The sequence below is a fragment of the Cavia porcellus genome, unplaced genomic scaffold, assembly GCF_034190915.1.
Source record: "Cavia porcellus strain 051 isolate PalLab524CR breed Dunkin Hartley unplaced genomic scaffold, mCavPor4.1 scaffold_13, whole genome shotgun sequence".
Taxonomy (NCBI): Eukaryota; Metazoa; Chordata; class Mammalia; order Rodentia; family Caviidae; genus Cavia; species Cavia porcellus.
This window is the reverse complement of record NW_026947496.1, coordinates 33,187,732-33,208,387: the sequence shown is the minus strand read 5'-3', so window position 1 is coordinate 33,208,387 and position 20,656 is coordinate 33,187,732. Positions and strand designations below refer to the sequence as shown.

The 20,656-nt window shown below is 42.4% G+C and overlaps 1 protein-coding gene across 5 annotated transcripts in view; it reads left to right on the top strand.

The window, feature by feature from the left end:
- Positions 1 to 20,656, top strand: part of Pcnx2 (pecanex 2) — a 205,278-nt gene that overhangs the window by 107,146 nt on the left and 77,476 nt on the right. For all 5 annotated transcript variants that reach the window (XM_063260053.1, XM_063260055.1, XM_063260054.1 and 2 more), the window contains 2 exons: positions 782 to 923; positions 3,932 to 4,109. In XM_063260053.1, the coding sequence (XP_063116123.1) occupies positions 782 to 923; positions 3,932 to 4,109 (320 nt within the window). The remainder of the gene's footprint in view (positions 1 to 781; positions 924 to 3,931; positions 4,110 to 20,656) is intronic.

Here is a 20,656-nt window from a genome sequence, read left to right as displayed (position 1 = left end):
GTCAGAAGCCTCTGCTTCTCCCCAGAGAGAAAGGCTAGTGAGAGAGCAAAGAATGCTGCAAGTATGTATCCACCATACACACAAGGAGGGCAGAAGAGAGGGAGGATTCTTTTCCAGTAGCAGGCTCAGTACGGGACACAGAAAACAGGGACTCAGCAAGACAAATGGTTCTAGTCTCACATCAAGAATTGATAGAGGCACATCCAAGTTGGTTTGACTTAAAATCTTAGCTCCTAATGAATAAACATTACTGTCCCATTCTCCTTTTTATCACAAAGGATCAGAAAAATCTAGTAAGTCCTAAATGATGGATTCAAGGATCAGCTTTCTATCCGTTGCATATAGTGTCCAAGGATATGATTGTGACTTAAAGAGTAAAAAGAGAGAGAATAAAGTCTAAAAACCAGCCCTAGTCTTAAATGTCATCCCAAATGTAAAAGCAGTCCGGGGATTATTTTCCAATCCTACATCCTTTCTTCCCATATTCACTGTGACAACCTGATACTTTTTCTATGACACTGTTGCATATGTGCCAGTAATCTATCTGCAGAATCAGTTGACCTAAGGACTCAGATGCTGAGTCATGTCACTGTATATTATTGTTTTGAACTATGCAGAAGGAAAGCTGAGAACTGATGGCTGGAGAGAGAATCCTATAACATGTCTAGTTTTTGGAGGTCAGCAGTTTTCAACTGAAAAGGGAATATTACTTATTAAATCTGTACTTAAGGAAAAGTACTTTGTCACTGGCTGTTCTAAGTGGTTTTTGTATTTCTTTCAGATATCGCCCATTTAATGTGGTTTGAAAGACTCTATGTTTGGCTTCAGTGTTTTGAAAAATATATCTTGTACCCAGCAATAATTCTGAATGCCCTCACTATTGATGCATTTTCAATAAGCAATTACCGGAGACTTGGTACCCAGTAAGTGAAGAATGATTTATTCTTGTAAAGATTTGGATAACAGTACTTTCAGAATCTAGTGAATTTTCTCTCAACAGGCTGCAGAAGAAACCAGTTTTTACCTACTAATTACTGACCACATAAAAGTAATACTCGATGGTCTTTTATGCACACCCACGAGAGTAGATAGTGTGGAGTAACTAGGGTACAGGGGAAGTTAGATCCACTTGAAGTGATGTTGTGAATAACTGTCAGTAGATTTGAAAACCATCCTGCAGAAGCTTAGCCAGGGAGTCTAATGAAATGACGGAAGCACAATGTGAATCCAGAATTCCTGGAGTTCTCACCACTGCGCTTAGAGCGTTATGAACTGCCTTGTGCAATTTCATTTAGCAAATACTCTATCATTTTGTGTTTGGGGGAGGGGGTGATTAATCACTGCCACTGCTGTCTGCATTTATCAAGAGGAGTTTCATAATTTAGAAACTGGAGCATAAGAGACTTCATACTGTCAAAATACCCGTGTTTTTTCAAAGCCTAAACAATGCAAAATGGATTCACTGGTTTCGTGTGTTAAAATGAATTCTGGATTTACAAATGGAAATGTACTTGATAATTTGGGGATTTGCCATTCTGACAAAAGGTGAGAGTCAATGCTTAGATCTTTTATTAGCGTAGGAGGATGTAAAAGAGGTTCTTTCCCAGACTTGCTCATTAGTCATGTTGCTAGAAAACTACATATCCAGGTCAACCCTGTTGCTAATCCCAAGCATATTAATTCAGACCTGCTCTTTTGCTCAGGGTGTGATGAGAATACATTAATTAATATTTGCCAGAGATTGAGCAAACTAAGATGAAAGGCATTTTAATGCTCTGGGAGGTTTTGAGTAGATGCAGAGTCACAGAAAGCAGACTCAAAATGAAACGATCCTATGATCTCTGTCTTTAGTAGACGTGTCTTCCTTCAAGTCCAGACCTCTTTTGGTTAAAACAGGAGGAACATTCTACGTATCTTGGTACTTAAAACCCCACACTTCATGTCCAAGGATAAAATTTAGTCACACTGGATAGATAAGCAGAAGATGTGATGGGAAGATCTTACACAGTTGAGGTAAGGTTCTGTCCAGGAGATGGCTCTACTTCTGAGCATCATGCACTTCTCCTAGCAGCCCGGATTACCAGTGAGCACAGTCATGTCTGACCTGTGACTCCTCCTCCAACTGAGAAGACACTAGGCACACATCCACAAAGTGGAAGGTAGGAAGAGGGCTGCTAGGGTGGCATGGGTGGTCTAATGATGGCAAAGGAAGGCAAACTATAAAGCAATGCTTGGCCTTGTTGCCCAAGATGAGGGCTAAATGCTGAGGTTACAGGACCCCCCACTACTCTCCGATCTGCATGGAATGAGGGCTAGTTCCCTCAGAAGCCAAATCCAAGCCTGTCACACTGGGCCTTGGGCATGCTTCAGTTTGTGCATTCTGGAGCAAAGCAGAAAAAATTTAGACCCTGAGTCTGAAGCAAGATAAAAGATCAGATTGAAAACTGCCAATATTAGAGCTTGACGAGGGAACTGTCAACATTAGAGCTTTAAGAATGACAATTTTTGCACCTGAAAGGTGCAAGTACTTTGAAAGCACTTTAGAAAAGTATGTATTTGAGACATGATAATTGTACATGTTTATAGGGTATAGTGTGCCATTTACATATATATCGTATTATCATATATCATATACATATGTATACGTATGGTATATATTACACGTATACCATATGTATATATACTGTGTGTAAGGATCAGATAAGGGTAATGCCATATCCATCGTCTCTGACAGTTACCATTTCTTTGTGTTGGGAGCATTCAAAATTCTCTCTATGAGCTCCTTTAAAGTATTCAATTAATTGTCATCCATCATTACTGTTGTACTGAATGCACTTCCTACATGTCCTCATGCTGAGACAATATATTAATAATCCCCATAAGTTTTTAGGGTCAAGGACCCTCCAGGGCTTGGAAAAATAGAAGCACAGCCATACTGCTTTGCTGGAGAGAGAAGCTTTTGCTTTTGAGGACAACCTTTCTTGAGAACCCACCCACTCTTCCCTTGGGTTGCTAAGCAGCATGTTATGGTTGCAGAACTCTGGGTTCTTCAGGAAGACAGACTGAAGGAGCCACTCTTTACTCTGGGCTGCAGTGTATTCTTCACCAGTTTCAAGCCTGCTCATCATTGGCTCCCTCCTAGGGGAATCATATATGTTATTGTACATACTCCTCCATGCCCTTTAGTAATCCAAATCCCTGGACGAGTCCAGGAGCTCAGTACTTTAAGTGAAGTCCTCCGAGGGAACTTTTTTGCCTGGCTCTGCTTTGGTGAACTCCTCCTCTGAAGACCTATGCTATGGAAGAAAAAGTCCCTGGGCCTATGAATTGAAGGAGGGAAAGGAGGAAAACCAAGACAAATTTATATTCACTAGAATGACAAATGTGCTGAAAAACATGGAAAGTTGACATGTACAAATGAAAACTTGTTTCATTAAGACCCTGGGTTTCTTCCCATGCTCGGCGCTGAATGTTGGCCATTGCTGTGCAATTGTGTCACTCAAGTTCTTTTACCATGAATTGGTGTCTGCTGAGCAGACTGCAGGAGGGACAGTGTTTTCTAACTGGGCACAGGCTTTCCTCATTGCTGAGGTCATTACTTCAGCAAGCCCAGATGAGCTCTGTGTTCTCACAGAAGAGCACAAGGAGTTAGGAAAACAGCCCCCAGAATGTCTACTGACAAAGATGATGTCACTCTGGGGGAGCCACTCTGGAATGAGTGGTGCTAACTCAGCCCAGTGAGACCCTGGACTGGTACTCCAGTGCCCTTAGGCCTCCTTTCCTCCCACATAGGCTGCAGACAGTGGCAGGGCCTGTATCTGGCCTTCTGTGCCTACAAAGACGTGTCACACAGTCACAGTCAAGAAACCATAGTTTTCACCTGGTGGCTTGCATACCGTTGCTAACTAGCCCTTTTCTGTCCTCTCCGCAGTTGGGACATTTTCCTGATGATCATCGCTGGCATGAAGCTGCTGCGGACTTCTTTCTGTAACCCAGTTCACCAGTTTACTCACTTGAGCTTCACTCTCATCTTTTTCCACTTTGACTACAAAGACTTTTCAGAGAGTTTCTTGCTGGATTTCTTCATGGTGTCCATCTTACTGAGCAAGGCAAGTACGATGGTCATTTTCTTCATTTTTGGCATTGGGAATCGATGTTTCTCATCAGCTATTTCAAGAGTTTAAAATGTTTTCCTTATAAAAAATTTGTGGATTGGACTGAGATTGTATTATATGTGTATATTATACTCCTGCTGCCATGTGGGGGAAATTCCCCACGGAATGTAACCATGCCATGTGACTTGCTAAAAATCGCTAATTAAAACAAAACAGTCATTAGTGTGGCTTGAAAATTATCTCTCCTTAAAGGGCTTCCCAAGATCTTAACATGCTCAGAATTAAATTAAAGATGAGAAGCCAGACTTACTTATTCAGTGTTTTACTTGGCCTCAAGGTAAGGCTTGAGACCTAGTGTCTGAGGGTAAGGTGCCTTGGGGTGTTTTCATTCCAGAGTTTGTCTCAAGTCAAATTTCTTCTGCTGTGAGTTGAACATGGCAGAGAGCAAGCCTAGTGACAACTGAAGGAAATATACGTGGATGGTCCAGTATTTCACACAAGACACATAAGATTCTCTGGATACTTGAGAGCATCTCTGTGGCTGTATTTGTCTGAAGGGGGATAACAGAGGCTAGGCTAGAAAGGGGAAAGAAGGTCTGGAGCCCTGCCTGCTGAATGCTCCCTAGCAGGACTTCTTTCTCACTGTGCCTGTGCTCACAACCTATGTTTAACATTGTGCCCACACTGACTGTACCACCGCCTCATCCTGTTGCTCAGTAGTTTTAAATTTTAAGGGTCTTTTCCCCTGAATTTAACTTTTCATCTTTTATGAGCCTATTCTGTTCATCTTCGTTTTGTTATTATTGTTTTTTCTTCCTAGTAGCTCTCTCTTTACTTCTTTTAGATAACAAAAAGTGGAAACTATTATATCATGTAAGTAATTGTCGTCACACCATCTCTGTCTGTGGGTCTTCTCTCCTCCCTCTGGCTGAGCACTGACTCTTCAGAGGCCTGAATCCTTCTTCTGTTCTTTCCTCTTAACCCTCGCTCTGACTTGTGCAGTCTGCTGGGGTTTATGTGTTTCGTCTAGAGGACTAGTCAGTGACAGTGTGCAGGCTACCAGGTGAAAACTGTGGTTTCTGACGCTGGCCTTGGCTTCACGGACGTGCGTCAAATTTGTGTGAGCTCTTTGATTCTGACCCATCTTCCCCATATTTCTGTCTTCATGTCAGAGGTTTCCCCATTCTGTTCTTCATTCTTATCTCAGATAAATATAAAGTTACAGCGTGACAGCGTATGATCTTCAAGGCAGTTAGGAAGTTATTATATATGACTGACCTACTCACAGGGCTAGGACCTTGTCAACAGCTGTGAAATGTGGTGGATGGTTCAGCTCCTGATTCTGACATCATTTAGGTTTCAACATGGTGAAATATTTCTTTCTCAACTTCATTTTCCTGTACGGTGGAAAACAATGCCAGTCTCATTTGAGTGTTGGAAAGATTCATTCAATCACTATAAAGTAAGTTTCAAAGTAAAATTCACTCTGTGAGCACAAGGAAGAGCTTTTGGAGCCAGATGTAAGAGAGAAAGAGCGCTGTGTACTGCTTGTGAGGAATGTGCTGGATAAACCACACTGCAGGTCACAAGGAAGCAGGCGAAAAGGAGCCGGGTGGTTCTAAGTGACTCCTCAGCGGGAGGAATGGCTTTGCTGGCCTGGCACAGGCAATCTTTCCCCACCCTGCTGTCTGCTGGTCAGCTGAGGGCCAACCAGTGCTGGAGACACTTGGCCCGGCACAGGTGTCTGGTAACACGCACAGCTCACCATTCTGTGCACGAGGACACTCAGACTCATCCTGTGCAAGGCAAGGTGGGGTGACAGAACACGGTCTGCACTAAGTCCACAAAACCCTGCTGCTGCAGGCACTCAGCTTTCGCTTTGCTTAATCTTTTTGAAGCACCAATTAAATGCTAACAATTTCAGGCTGAACCATAGTCGTGGCTTTCTTATTCTGTGTAATTGAGGGAGTATTAGCAAATGCAATTTGAATAATCTGCTTTTAGATTGGTATAATGGCTGAGTCTAAAAGAAAAAGAGCAAGGAAAGCAACTGAGACAAAGAAAAAAAAGCCAGACAAAGAGGCACGCTAAATGGCCAGAGAGCTGAACTGAGTACTGGCCTGGCCAGGCTTCTCCAGATGCCTGCTCATCCCTTATCACCAGACAGCAGGCAACAATGAGCTTCCCGGAATGAGAAGCAAGATCCTACTTCCTAACAGCAAAAATATGTTAAGGAAAAGGATTGCATTTGTGATCCTGATGTAAAGTGGCAGTGGCAACCATCAGCTGCAGTTAATGTCTCCTGCAGAGGTTCTGCCTGCAAATCCCCAGTGGGGATCTCTTCATTCTCCTCACTTTCTCGCAGAGTGCATTCCCTGGAGGCTTCCTAGAAGCCCTCAGAGATGGGTTTACAGCCACACAGTTCTCCCGGACCATTGATTGCTTGATGTGTGAGTTCACCTGTGCAGTCGACTCATCCAGGTCCTGCTCTGACAGCGCTCCACATCACTGCTGCCCCAGCCCTTCCCTCATGCTCCTGATTACAGAGCTTTGTTAGTCTGTAGCCCCTTGCAGGGTCCTGTGAGGTAGATCAAGAGACATTTAGGCAAGCATCTGGTTTCAATGGAAGAAAGGAGCTGCACTACCATGGAGGCACGTAATTGCTATACGCCAGTGACCCCTGACCCTCGGGAAGGAAGAAAGAAGTGACTTAGAGAGATGCTTCACATACTGAGCTCAACGTCCCAGGAAGTCAGCGAGGGATAAATGGCCTCAGAGGATCCAGGCTCTACCTGCATTTCTCTATCTACTTCTTTGAGTTCGCCACTCTGAGGTCTGGGAGGGGAATATTGCCCAGTCTCTCCATCTGTCAGAGCTGGTGGAAAGTGGGGAATAATCAATCGCCAGCCAGAATCTATGAGGACAGATGTAGTGGTGATTGACATAGTGGTGGACACTTTAGTGCATTATAGACTGGCCTGGCCTGGGGTACTTCAGGGTTCCATCCTGAGTTGCAGAGTTTTTCACCACACACCCTCTAGGGAATTTCCTTGGCCTGTCGCACCCACTTTTCCTCACTCTTTCCTTCCCTCAGGCCCTTTTCTTCTCTCTGCTCTTCCCCATGGTCATTGCTTTCTTTAAATGTAATGTTCTGGTAATATTCCTGGTATGTCTGGGTCTTAGGAGTGCAGGGAGCTATGGGGTTGGGATAATTGATTTTTAGGAATATTTGGTTGTAGCAGGACCACAAATAGCAAAAGCCCTTTCTTGCTCTCCCGCTGGCCCTTAGGAAGTCCTTAGAGACTACTCTGTCTTGAAAGTCTTAGTAACTTAGTTGTGAGAGGATGAAGAGTCATGACTTGAGAATGTCCTGCCCTCTGATAACCCTGCTAGCATTTCAGAACCCATTAGACATGAAATTCTGCAGACCATTAATTCTGGTCTTTTGCTGTTGAGAAAATTAAAATTAATGGGTGAAGTGCTTCTGTGATAATGCCTTATGACTATCACATCAGACACAACTTGGGGGCTGTGTTATGGATGACCGCAATTAGCATCCAAATGCTTTGAAACAGTCTCTAAATGACATGTCTCTTTATTTTGCCAGTTCAGGTGAATAGTTTTAGATTAAAATAGAACTACATTGTTTCTTAGAATGCATACTGCTACTAAAGTATGTGTTGAAAATATTTTGCTCAGAAAGCAGTTTAACCCCAGCACTTGGGAGGCTGAGGCAGGAGGGTTGCTGTGAGTTCAGGCCAGCCTGGGCTAGATAGTGAGCTCTAGGCCTGACTGTGCTGCATAGTAAGACTTTGTCTCAAAATCCAACTCCTGCACCTCAAGGAAAAAAAGAAAGGCAATTGTTCATTCCTTGAGTGTCTACCAGGAGACAGCTATTGCCCTGAGTCACAGGTGACTCATGGTACTGAAAATAGGGGAAATAAATGTAACTTGCAACTTGTTACGGGTCAGATATTTTGAGTTTGTATTCCCCAAAACAGAAGAATAAATTTTAAGGAACAACAGAGGTTGAAAGCCGGAACTATTAGGGAGAGATACAGCTCTTGAGAGACAGAAGACCTGAAAAAGATTGTCATGGGCCTCACTTTATAGAGCAAATTCACAAGGTGGGTACAAAGTCATAAAGTGGGTGTAAAGTGGGACAAAACTATGGTCAACCAATAAGATTATGAGTGTAGCCACTTAGGTAATATTGATCCAATGGGGAAACAGATCACATAGCAAGTGCACATGGGGAGAACAAGGACTTTTTCAGGAAGAGATGAACTAGTGCCACCCACTGGGGCAACTAACGTCTCCCCAGACAATTTATAATCCGCTGTTTATCCCTTGGGGAGACATGTAGGCCTGATCACTCTGTCCCCGCCCTGACACTTGGCTCTCAACAGATGTGTCTCCTGCCACAGTTATAATGTGTTCACATCGTTTGTCATGACTCCCTCGAGGGCCTAGCCCTGTCTGATTGCCTATAATGTTTTTAATCTAACATAGCTGTCTATAATAGTAGGAATGACGATAGGTTCCTATTTTAGTTGCTTTTAGCACTGCTGAGACAAAAATACCTGATGCCCAAAGTTAAAGGAGCGAAGGTTTATTTTGGCTCACAGCTTATAGAGGTTTCAGTTCAGCTAGCTAGCAGGGAGGGCATCACGCACCCAGGGTGGGGTACCCTTAATCTTAGTACTACACTGTGAACCAATCCCAGGGTCACATCCTTACTCCCAGTATCACACACTGCAGATCCAGCCACCTCTGACAAGCTCCACCTATGGCTGCATGAGGCTTCAGAAGGTCATCTAGACACAAGCCATAACAATTCCTTGCTGGACTCACAACAGGCCAGCTGCTGTGCTGATCACTTAGTGCATATTCACATGATTAATCTGCATATTGACTTGGAGGGATAGTACTCCTCATTCCATAGGTGAGGAGGCACAGAAATTAAACAAGTTGCTAGGTGACTTTACCATTTTAAAAGGAGACAGCAGGATGTAAACACAGGCCATCTGATGGGGTCTCTTTATGATACTGCTTGGGAAGTCCAGGAAGAGAGGCAGGTGGAGCTGCAGGGAGCCTGTGGAGTATGCATGTACCAATCCAGTCTGGGAGAATCAGAGCAGTGTGCTAACTTGGATCTTCGAAGAAGAGTAAAATGAAGATAGCGGGAAAGTGAGTTACACTGAGTAGAAACCACAAAAGCAGAGGGGTGGTGGCTGCCTTAGGAGCTGCAAGATGTCTAGGAGGAATGAAAACATGGAGGGGAGGGTGTGGTCAGGGTGGTGGGCAGTACAAGTTCAGGTGATATTAGAATTCAGAGAAGGGACTGAGTATGCCACGCAGTATTTTGTCAAAGCTCAATTTGCAAGATAGTGGGGTAGGGAGATCTCAGTGGCATGCAGATGCTATTTCTTTGTTGAGAGGCTGAGGCAGGAGCATCACAAGTTTGATCCCAGCACGGGCAACTTAGCAAGACCTTGTCTCAAAATAAACAATGAAATGTTCCTGGGAATGCAGTTGGTAAAGTGCAGAGGTCCTGGGTTGAAAAGAACGAAAGGAAAAAAGAAAGGTTTGTCTCTTGGTGGTGGTGGGTGAAAGCTGAGATGGCTGGAGCTAGAGAGGAATCACCACTGCTCTCCAGGCAGCTTATGATGAAGGCTAGAGCTGTGGCAGCAGAGGGAGTAGATGTGGAGGGGACAGACTCAGGCAGAACTTAAGAGGGAGAACAATGCTGCCCTGGGAAGTGGGTGTGGGAGGGAGCTGTCACTGAGAGGCAAGTCTTGGTGAATTTAAGCAGTGAGGTCAAGGTCAGGCTCTTTGGCTATGTTAGGAAACAAAAAAGGGAGACCTGGGGGAGGAAAGAATGCTGGCTTTCATGTGTAGAAATGTGGAATGAGAAGCCATGAGGACCAAAGATAAAAACAAAGGGAACAGGGTTTCTTTTTCCATTTTAATTTTGAAACTGAGCATAAATGTATGCTCAGTTCCAAAAGATTAGAAAAACAATGGCAGAACACAGAGAGTGCTTGTGTTCCCGCTCCTCTTCTTACCCCTCCCTCCCTGCTGACCATCACTGTGAGCTTTTGGGAATAGCCTTTTTCGGTTGTCTTTGTTTTTACCAAATGGGCTCATACTTGTGCATGTGTGTGTATGCCCATGTGCATGGACATACACACAAATTTAACATATCAATACTTACATTTTTCACACATACTTTACTTCCATTTTTTGCATTAAATTGATTCTTAGAGAACTTTTTTGTGGTAGCATGGATAATGTCACCTCTTCCCTGTGGCCTTGTATAGTATTCCATGACATATACCATAATTTGACTAGTCTTTCTCCTATTAGTAGGCATTTGTTTCCAAACTTTTCTGTGGTAGCTGAGGTTCTGTAGTCACAAGCCACAGGAACCCAAATTAAATTAGCCTAGGGAAAAAAGAGAACTTAACAGTACATGTGGTGATTGAATGATCTGAAGGCTTGAATGGTGGCTTTGAAACTCTGCTTCTATTTCTCTTTCTTTCCTGTCTCTTTTAGACTAGCCATTTTTAGACCAGCTCTTTACACATGCAGGTAACTATGGTCACTGACAGTTCTAGATTCTTACTATGCCAGCATGCATGCTTTAAAAGTGTAGCTTCCTAGGACTGGAAGGTCAGCAGAATGGACACTGTTTTCTCTGGTGCCATTTGCCTTGGGTTCCACTGAGTTTTGAAAGGAAAGTGACATCTGCACTCACATTCTTCACAGTGTGTTCACGTACACTAGTTCTTATTATCTGCAAATAAGGAGGTGGCTGTAACATCTTTATCTATTTGGCAAAATAATTTTGTTTGATGCATCATTTTCCATTTTGGGTTAATTTTTATCTTACTTCTCTCCACTGTATTAAAGAATAGATTGTCAGATTTATTGATCTTTTCCTACTTCTGGGATATCTAATAAGGTCGCATCACAGTTTGCTCACTGCTACATAAGACTCAAACTGTAATAACATCAATCCATAAGGCCTGTGGTGCTCTCTGTGCACTAAGGTATTGTCGAGGAAATGATACCTACTCTGAGAAAACCTGAATCATAATTGCAAGGATAAAGCAGTTAGTCAGGATTTCATGCTGGCAGCTCGGAGGGTGTAAATGGAAAAGGAATGGTGAGAGAGAAGAGAACAGGAAGGAGGGGAAGGAGGAAGGAGCAGTGCAGTAGTTCAAGTACTCTGTTCTTTCTGTAAAACATGGAGCTTTCGGCTTACACAAATGAACGAGTATAGGCAGCGTTTGTCTATGTCTGGCTTATATCACTTACCTTAATATCCTCTAATTCTACCCATGTTGCCACGAATGACAGGGTTTCATTGTTCTTTTTTTTTGAGACAGAATCTTGCTTTGTAGTTCAGGCTAGCCTTGAACTTATTATATAGCTCAACCTGGCCTTGAACTCATGGCCATCCTGCCTCAGCCTTCCAAGTGCTGGGATTACAGATGTGTAACCACACCCAGCTTTCATTGTTCTATGGCTGAATACTATTCCATTGTATGTATGTACCACATTCTCTTTATCTATTCATTAGCTGATAGAAATGTGAGCTGTTTCTTTTCCTTGATATTATGGATACCAAGGAATATATTGGTATCGAAGATATTGGATAGTTCTGCAGTAAACACGAGAAGGAAAACATCTTTTGAATACGGTCATCTCACTTCCTTGGGATTTGAACCTAGAAGTGATATCACTGGATCATGGGGTAGTGTACTTTTAGTTATTTTTTAGGAACTGTCATACTTTTTTCCGTAGTGGATAAACTATTTCCAATTTTACCAGCAAGAAAAGACTTCCCCCTTCTCTTCTCACCCTGTCAAGTCCTGGGCTGAGCATTATTTTTCTGTTTGAGGATTCATCCGGAACATTACATTTAGTTATCCTTTTTCCTTATGCTCTTCGTAACTGTGACAGCTTCTCGTGTTTTCCCTGTTTCTGATGACCGATAGTTTTGAGGAGCACTTTCCAGGTGTTCTATAGGCTGTCCCCCAGTTGGGATTTGCCTCGTGTTTTTCTCATGATAGTGTTAGGGCCATGGGATCTGGGGAGGAGTACTACACAGGAGAGGGTCCGCTCTCATCAAACAATCAAAAAGATTTGTATCTCAGCATCGGTGATCCCTGTTGATGTTCATCATGATCACCTGGCCTGGGCTCCTCAGATATCTTCACCCAAAAGTAACCCTTTGATTCCCTTGCAGTCTTTAGAAGGCAGTCATTGCACACAGCTCATGTGGAAAGAGTGAGTTACCTTTCACCTACTTATGGGAAAATACATAAATAGTGTGAGTTCTTCTGTGTGGGATGTTTGCTCATTCACGCATCCGTTAATTTGTATCAGTATGAGTGCAAATATTTATTTTATGCTTGAGCTGAAATACAATATTTATCTTGCTTCCCAAATTTGCCCAGCTTTGGCTATTTGGAGCTGTTCCAATGGCTCCCGTGTCTCTTGAATAACTTTGTCAGTGTGTATGTGTGTGTGTGTAGATATTCCTGAGACTGCAGGGTGCTGCAGGCTCACCTTGTACACTTCTTGTCTCAGTTCTAGATGTGGCCACCTCTTCAAGGTGTCCTCTCTTACCTTATTAGAGGATGGAATTAGAAAACTCGGACACCAAGACCTGAATACAAGGTCCACTTGTTAGTACTGGGGTGTCACTGTTTCTAGGATCTTCAGTTGAAAGAACACAAAAATGAAATATATATGTGTGTAACGCCCTCTTTCTAGTGTTCTTACTCTTGTGTCCTGTTGACTTTTATTGCCCTAAAAACTCTTAAGTCCATTGTCTGTAGAATAGGATCATTATGTTGGGTCTCTTTTGCTGTTCTATATGACATGGGGAAGGAAGAACACTTACTGTCTTCTAATTGAGTCTGTCATCTTTCCAGCATGTGTGTCTCAGGGCTGCAACCATCACCAGTGTTACCAGAGTGGTACAGCCTTGTCTCCTCTGCTGCCTTCCCTAGCTGTAGGCTACTGAGGCCTGCTAACTGTGTTCCTCCTCTCTTTGTGAAATGAACTGGGTTGGGCTGGAGCGTTCCTTCCCTAACCTGGAATAAGGCTCCTGCAAAGCTCTTTTCTTCAGAGACAAAGCCTGTTATCTTTCGCCTTGTTTAACCTTCCTTTCCACTTACCAGAGCCCATAGGGTAGGAGACACTTCTCAGGTCATCAATATGAAGACACAGTCGGGTTTTTGGAGGTACCACACTTATCAGGTGTAGGGGCACCCTAATGCTGTGGTGCTCATGAGTAAGTTTTTGACCACTTGCTAGCTCACACTCAGCCTCCAGGACTTCATCAAAATTATCAATTACATGTTTCTAATCTCTTGAGGATCCAGCCAAGCAGGGATCAGCTATAGCTCTAGGCCTGTTTTTCCCTGTTCTAAAGAGGTCAGTCCTGCACAACAGCACTAGCACAATGCAGTGTTCTTGTGGGCCCAGGAGGCATTGATTTGCAGTTTTCCCATGTTTCTTTTATTACAAGAACAGAAGTGGCATCATTTATACCCTTTTATATCTGCCAGAGCAGAAACCACAAATCCTTCAACAGCTCCTTTTAAATCACCACATGAGGTCCATTTTTTGCCCAGAATTCTGTAGTGGCCCCTCAGCCCCTCCCAGTGGTCCTCAGGACACTTCCTTCCTTCCTAGTGTCCCCTGCTGGACCCAGATGTACTTGTGACTCCTCCACTCTGCCAGGCAGGCTGTCACTGTGGTCCCCGTGCTTCACCATTGCCTCCTCATATATCCGCCAGGCTGACCCCTCTTCCTTCAAGCTTTCGCTCACTCTCACCCTGTCCACCAGACACGCCCTGACTGCCCTGCTTTGTTCTGCAGTCACCCCCGCCTGCCCTCTACCCCACAGTTGAGGACTCGCCTTCCTCCTCTTTACTTCTGTGCTGTGTACCCTCCATCTAGTAACATACCCTGTGACTGGCTGGCTTGCTGTATTGTTGCATGAGGGCAAAGCCTTTTCTGTTTTTTACTGATGTATCCCGGCTCACAGAAGGCTGTCACTGCAGCACTCAGCAGGTGTGCAGCTGATCTCTGGAGTGTTGAACCTTACTGTCTCACTCTGTCTGACTGTCACTAGCTTATCAGGGATCCCTATCAGTCCTAGTCCCAGCCTGCATAAAACAGGAATGAAAGGCACTCTGTAGAGGCTCCCAAAGCTGCTGCATACTTTCCAGGCTCTGGGAGGTACACTCTCACTTTCAGTCGTCACCAGTAGCTCAGGACAACTTCATAAGTGCTGTACCATGTACAGAATGAGAATCCAAGCTATAGCATTTGTGTTCCCAAAAATATCAGAGATGCTTTCATTTGTGGAGGCAACTGGTGTTTTTATTCATCCCTAACCCCCACAACATCCAACAAAATGCAGGGCCATGGTAGCTACTCTGTGTATATCATTTACATTTATGCAGTGCCTTAAGGCCTGTCTTTTGAAAAGCCATAAACTTGGATGTGGTGATTGGATGTTTTATTATTCTTCAGGGACAATGATTCACAGTGGAAGGGACGGAGTCCCTGGGAGGAGGGAAGGCTGTGAACACACAGGTCACTTGGAGTCCCTTTTGGATTTGCACAGTGTGTCCCATTTGGTTTTCTTGATTCCTTACTAATCTCCTTCAACTGCCTTGCTGCTATCTGCAGTCAGATCACAGTGGGGAAGTTAAAGTATGGCCCCCAGAGCTCTGTGCTGTGGTCCTCTGAGGTCCTCTTGCAGAGCCAAGAAGGGATAAGTCACAGTCACTTCTCACACAGTGGTGACAAGCTGGTGTCACCCAACTGACATGCTCACTGCATGCGTGGTGACCACACCTAGTTGCATTCTTACCACTGTCATGGAGTTGTGAGAGATACTCACATGAGAACCCCTTTCCCTTTGTGCAGACTCACCGGCTCACATGGCCATTGTCCTGCCCACCTCCCACTCCCAGGATAGCACTCCAGGCCTGGGGACTGACTTTCCCTAACTTAACCATGCATGCTTCGAGAAAGGGTCAATTTTCTGCCTGGTGGGAACATCAAGTCCAGTATGCAAAAGTTGTACTTTCTTTTGGTCTTATGCCACAGTTTGCTGTAATAAATACAGTGATTTAGTCATGTGGTTCAAAGACATATATAGATTTCTCCTTGCTAATCTATCCAAAAAGTATTCAGCAGAACCGACTTTTTAAGATGTTTACTGCACTCTATCTAAGGAGGCTGCTCACTATTTAAACATTTTAATCCTTTGATGGGGACAGCAATGACATGCCTTCATTCATAGATAGAATTGAATGCCACCACTGACTAATCTTCACAGCAATCAGAAGCAATATGTGATTTCAGCACAAAACCTAGTGGAGTGGCTTCAGGGAAGTCACAGCCTAGACCTGGCACTGGGCAAATTCACAAAGTCCTCCTGAGACTCCTTCCTAGCATTCTTTCTAGAGAAACTTATTCTGGAGATGAGCATCCTCTCCTCACAAGACTGACTACTGGCATTTGCCTTTGTTAGAGGCTTCTGGTTTTAAGGAATGCACACATATACAAACCTACAGATGTCGATAAGGTCCCTTAACAGATACTCAGATCTCTGAAGTCACACATTCTTTCTTTCTTTCTGTTCTTTCTTCTTTCACTTGTTTTCTTCCTGCTTTCTTTCTTTCTTTCTTTCTTTCTTTCTTTCTTTCTTTCTTTCTTTTCTCTTTCTTCTTTTCTCTCCCTTTCTCCCTTGTTCTCTTCTTCCCTCCTTTATCCTTCCTCCCTTCCTCCCTCCTTCCTTTCCTTGGAAACTCTTCCACTAGTTCAAACCATGATGCTTCTACTTTAGTTGAAGAAAGGCTGTGACTGAGGCTGAGATGATGGCTATGTTAAGTAACCACCCAGGAGAAAAGAGAAGGTAAATACCTGTCAATCAGGAAAGTTAGTGGCAATTTCAAAGATCTGGCATGTAAATGAATCTTGGAAATGACAGGGAACATTTCAGTGAGCCCAGAACCTTGTATAAGTTGGGGGAACTCAGAAGGCTCCATTCACTCAATCATTCATTCATTCATTTAAAAAAAAAACACACTAAAACCTCTGCTGTGTACCCACTGCTATTTACCTCCTAGTAGAAAAAGGGGGAAGTGTAAACAGTACTGTTGTGAGCTGCCAGTAAGGGTACATCCCCATGGGGAGAGGTACATATGAAAACCATTCTATAGCACTGTCGTAATTGCAATAAATTCAGTGACTTACATTTATTGAGCATTTATCATATCTCAAGTCTTGACCCAGAAAAACCACATGGATTATTTCATTCTCCTTCTCAACAGTAGCACTTGCTTGCCATCCATGGGATTATAACAGATCTTTAAAGGGAAAAATTCCCCCAAACAGACTCAAGGAACCTGTCTCTTCAGAGGGAAGATCTGGCTAAATTAGACTCCAACACAAAGGTAGAGACATAGTGTCAGATGTAGAATAGTTGCATGGAGATTGAAATGGAATTTGAAGAAGTAAGGAATGGAGAGGAAGGAGAGTGCAGATACTGTTGTTCCTACAACTGCCCTCTGCATTAAATCAGTGGAATAAATGCTTAAAGAGCAGCGGGGATTCTCCTTCACCAGTTACTGCTATTATTTTGTTTCTTTCTTGTTGAAACCCCCCTTTGCCCTCGTCTGTAATGCTCCACTCCCTGTGTATGGTAACCTGTACCGCACTGCCACCCCCCCATCCCATGCCCCGCCAGCAGAAACCCCTGCACACACAGCCCCAGGGTCACATTTAATTCCTCTGGGGCCTGTGCCAGCCTTGTCGGTTCTATGCATTCCTACTTCTTAGTGGATGATGAATTCTGATATGCAAGGGTATCTCCGTTTGGCTTTATGGATACACTAATTAGCAGTTACAAAATATGAACCTAACTAGGACTTTCTGTCTGCGTGTTCTGGTAGAGGCCTGACTTTGCCTGGGTGCAGGAGGTCGGCTCATCAGTTTCCCTTTGCGGGCACCACATTCATCTGCCCAGGCCACCTCATGCTGTGCACGCTGGCCCTGCCTTCTCTTTGCTGCCTTTAGGCACAGTTTTGCAAACTGCACTCCATAGATGATAAACTGCTACTCCAGGGTTCCTTTTCCTCTCCTAAGATTTTATTCTTTCTTCAGCATTCCATTTTCCCTTTCTTTTAGGTCTATCAGATTTACCTTGTTTGATATTGCTTGCCTAAATCATCCTGATTGTTTACTATTAACTATGGTGTTTTGTAGAAATAACATTAATACCTCCTTTAGGTTTAAAAATAACTCTTATTATTGGGCTGCAAGCGATTTCATGAGTAGGTGATTATTTTTCAGCATTCTTTCTGCACCAACTGAGCAGCATATGGTTTTTCTTTCATACTTTCTCTATTTTGTGAATTACACTGACTTTTTAAAATATCAAAGTACTGGGCCAAGGATATAGCTCAGCAGCACAGCACCTGTCTGGCAAGCGAGAGGTTCTGAATTTGATTCCCAGTACCAAAACAAAAACAAAAACACCAAAAAAAAAAAAAAAAATCCCCCAAAATACGAAAGTATTATCAGATGAACCAAATTGGATCATGATGTTTTTATACATGTATAAATTCATATTGTAAATGTTTTATTGAGGGTTTTGTATTTATCAATGGTAACATCTGTAGTTTCTTCACATTTTTATCCAAATTTGGCTTTAAAAATAATCTTCCAGTATGAACTGTGGAGCTCCTAAAATGCATATTTGAAGGTTGTACCGTTTCCTCTGTGGACTGCTTTAGCTGGGTTCTGATGGGTGCTAGCTCTTCTCACTGACATTCTTTTAAAATATTTTCTAAGTTGCACTATCATTTATTCTTAATCAACTGTTATTTTTATTGTCTTTCTGGCAAATGCAAAAAAAATATGTTTATGTATTGCTAGTGTTATTTGGCAACTTTTTGTTATTAACTTCTAATTTCATTGCAAAGAATTATGCATAAAAACAATTTTTAGCATTAAGACTTCTGTGGTTTAGCACATGGTCAATTCTTGTAAATGTACATATTCTTGAAAATTATATCCTTTCTTTTTTGCCTGGTTGCATAGTTGTAATGTATAGTACATCTCTCTCAGGCAAACATGATTAATTCTGTCTGTCAAATCTTTTATATGCTTTTTTATCATCTAGATTACCATTTTATGAGATCAAGGTCTCAAAATATACCCCATAGATTTATTTGTCTTACTTTGTCATTCTATCTAGCTTTACTTTACCTATTTTGAGGTTACATGGTTAAAAACGTACATTTCAATTATTTTGTCTTCTTAGTGGCTCTTCTCTTTTATATGTTCTGGTATTTATTCTTTTTGAGTAAAAGTTTGTTTTGTCTAATATTAATGGCTCTGCCAGCTTTCCTCTTTACCTGATACCTTATTATTATTATTATTTTATGTAAAACTTTCTAGGTCATTTTGGTATTCTTATAAAGGCATCTAGCAAGACTTTTTTTTAAACATAGACTGAGAACTTCTGGGTTTTGATTGACAAATTTTATCTGTTTACATTGACTGAAATTATTGGTGCTTGAACTTTTCAAGCCATGCTTTTTTTTTTAAAATTTTAGCTTTAACTTACATTGTCTTCCATCCTTCCTTTCTTTCATTCTATTGAATGAGATGAACTTCCTATGATCTCTTTTTCCCTTCATCAGTTTGGAAATTAAGTACCAGGTTTCTAAGCCCTGAGTTCAGTGATCGGAAGTGTGTGGTCCCCAGACCAGCAGCATCAGCATCACCTAGGAAGTTGTTAAAAAAGCACCCTTCTGGCTTCCTCCCCTGCTGCTTAGTCTGAACCTCTACAGGTGGGAAGCAGCATTTTCATATTACTGTCTGGGTGAGTCTAAAGTCTGAAAAATATAGTAGCTTAGTAGTTATTCTTAAATTATTAATAAGCATCCTCGATTAGCATATGAGATTAATTATAATCTTTCCCCTTTCAAACAATACAAGCGTTGTGTACTTTAACCTCTGCCCCTCCTTCCCATCTTAAATATTTATATCTGGTATTTAATTCCACTTTCAAATAGACCACTATTTTAATCATTATCTTTAGTTGATCCTCCTATTAATATTCTAGCATTTTAGCGGTTTCTTTGCTTACTGCTGTTCTTGTAGATCATTTTGTCCTTCAGGAATAAATTTCTTTCTTACCATAGTACGTTCTTCCATTGCTTTTTAACTGCAAAGTTCAGTGAACTGCCTATTTTTTTCAGTCTTGGTCTAAAGGGCCTACACATCCATCTCTTACTTAAGCAGTATAACTTGGTCGATACTTTTTCTTAACATCTTGAAAGCATTATGCCATTGTCTTCTGCCAGTGAGAAGTCAGCTGTCCATCTGTAATTCCTTTGTGGGTGATCTGTAAGAAAAATGATTTTCTCCTTGACTTCAATGTCATGCATTTTCATTATCATATGAAATAAGGTGTCACCTTTTCTATTTATTCTGTGCAGGACTTCAGTGTGATGGCCTGTGCTTTCCTCCTTCCTGATGTTCTGGCACCTTTTCTCCTTAAGCATAACCTCCCCCATTCCTCTCCATACTTTCCTGGGAGCTCTGTGTGTTTTCCTGCTCTGGCACATGTGCATCTTAGCCTCGCCTGGTTTTGTGTCTTCGCTTCTTTGTGCTACATTCAGATTTCACTGACTTCTACTGTTTAATGAGTTTCTGGCACCGTGTTTACTGTGATAGTCTGTTTCCGATCTGAAATTCACTCTTGTTACTAGACATAACTTCCTAATGAGATTCTAGGTTATGTTCTCAGCCAATGTTTTAAGATATTTAATGCTTTCAATCTAATGTCTAATAAATGCAATTATCATATTTTGTTATTGATTATTTTTAAGGAGTAAAAAAAAGATAGGGCCCCCTATTTGCCCCCTATTGCCAGCTTTACTTTTTCATCTTTCATGAACATTTTTCTGCTTCCAGTATTTCCACCTGGACCTCAGAGTATCTGCTGCTTCTCCCCAGTCGCAGTGTTAGTGACCTTTAATCCTTCTGCTGGCTCTCACCTGAATTCATTAAGAACCTCAACGCTCTCTTCCCATCTTGGTCACTTCCTTTCCAAGTACTCAAGAGTCCTGGCTTTCTCACTGTTGCTTATTTTTGGGCTCAGTGCACTTTCTGCTCAGCAGCCAGTTTCTGCAACTCCTTCCAGCTTTGTTTGCCCCTTCGGATTTGACTACTGGCAATCACAGTCTGATGTCAAGTTTACTGAAGTGTGCATGTTTTTGAGAAGAAAACTAGCTGCATCTGACAGTAAAATTCAAAAATAGGGACGTAATAAAACTGACCTGGAAGGTGATTCAGGCAAGAGGAAATGGGAGGAAAAAACTATACTGTAATCAATGGCACAGGATATGTCCAGCTTCCTAAGGCAGTGCCCAAGTGACCGAGCTGGTTATGTCCCCAGAGTAAAGGTGACATATATGTCACAGCAGAAT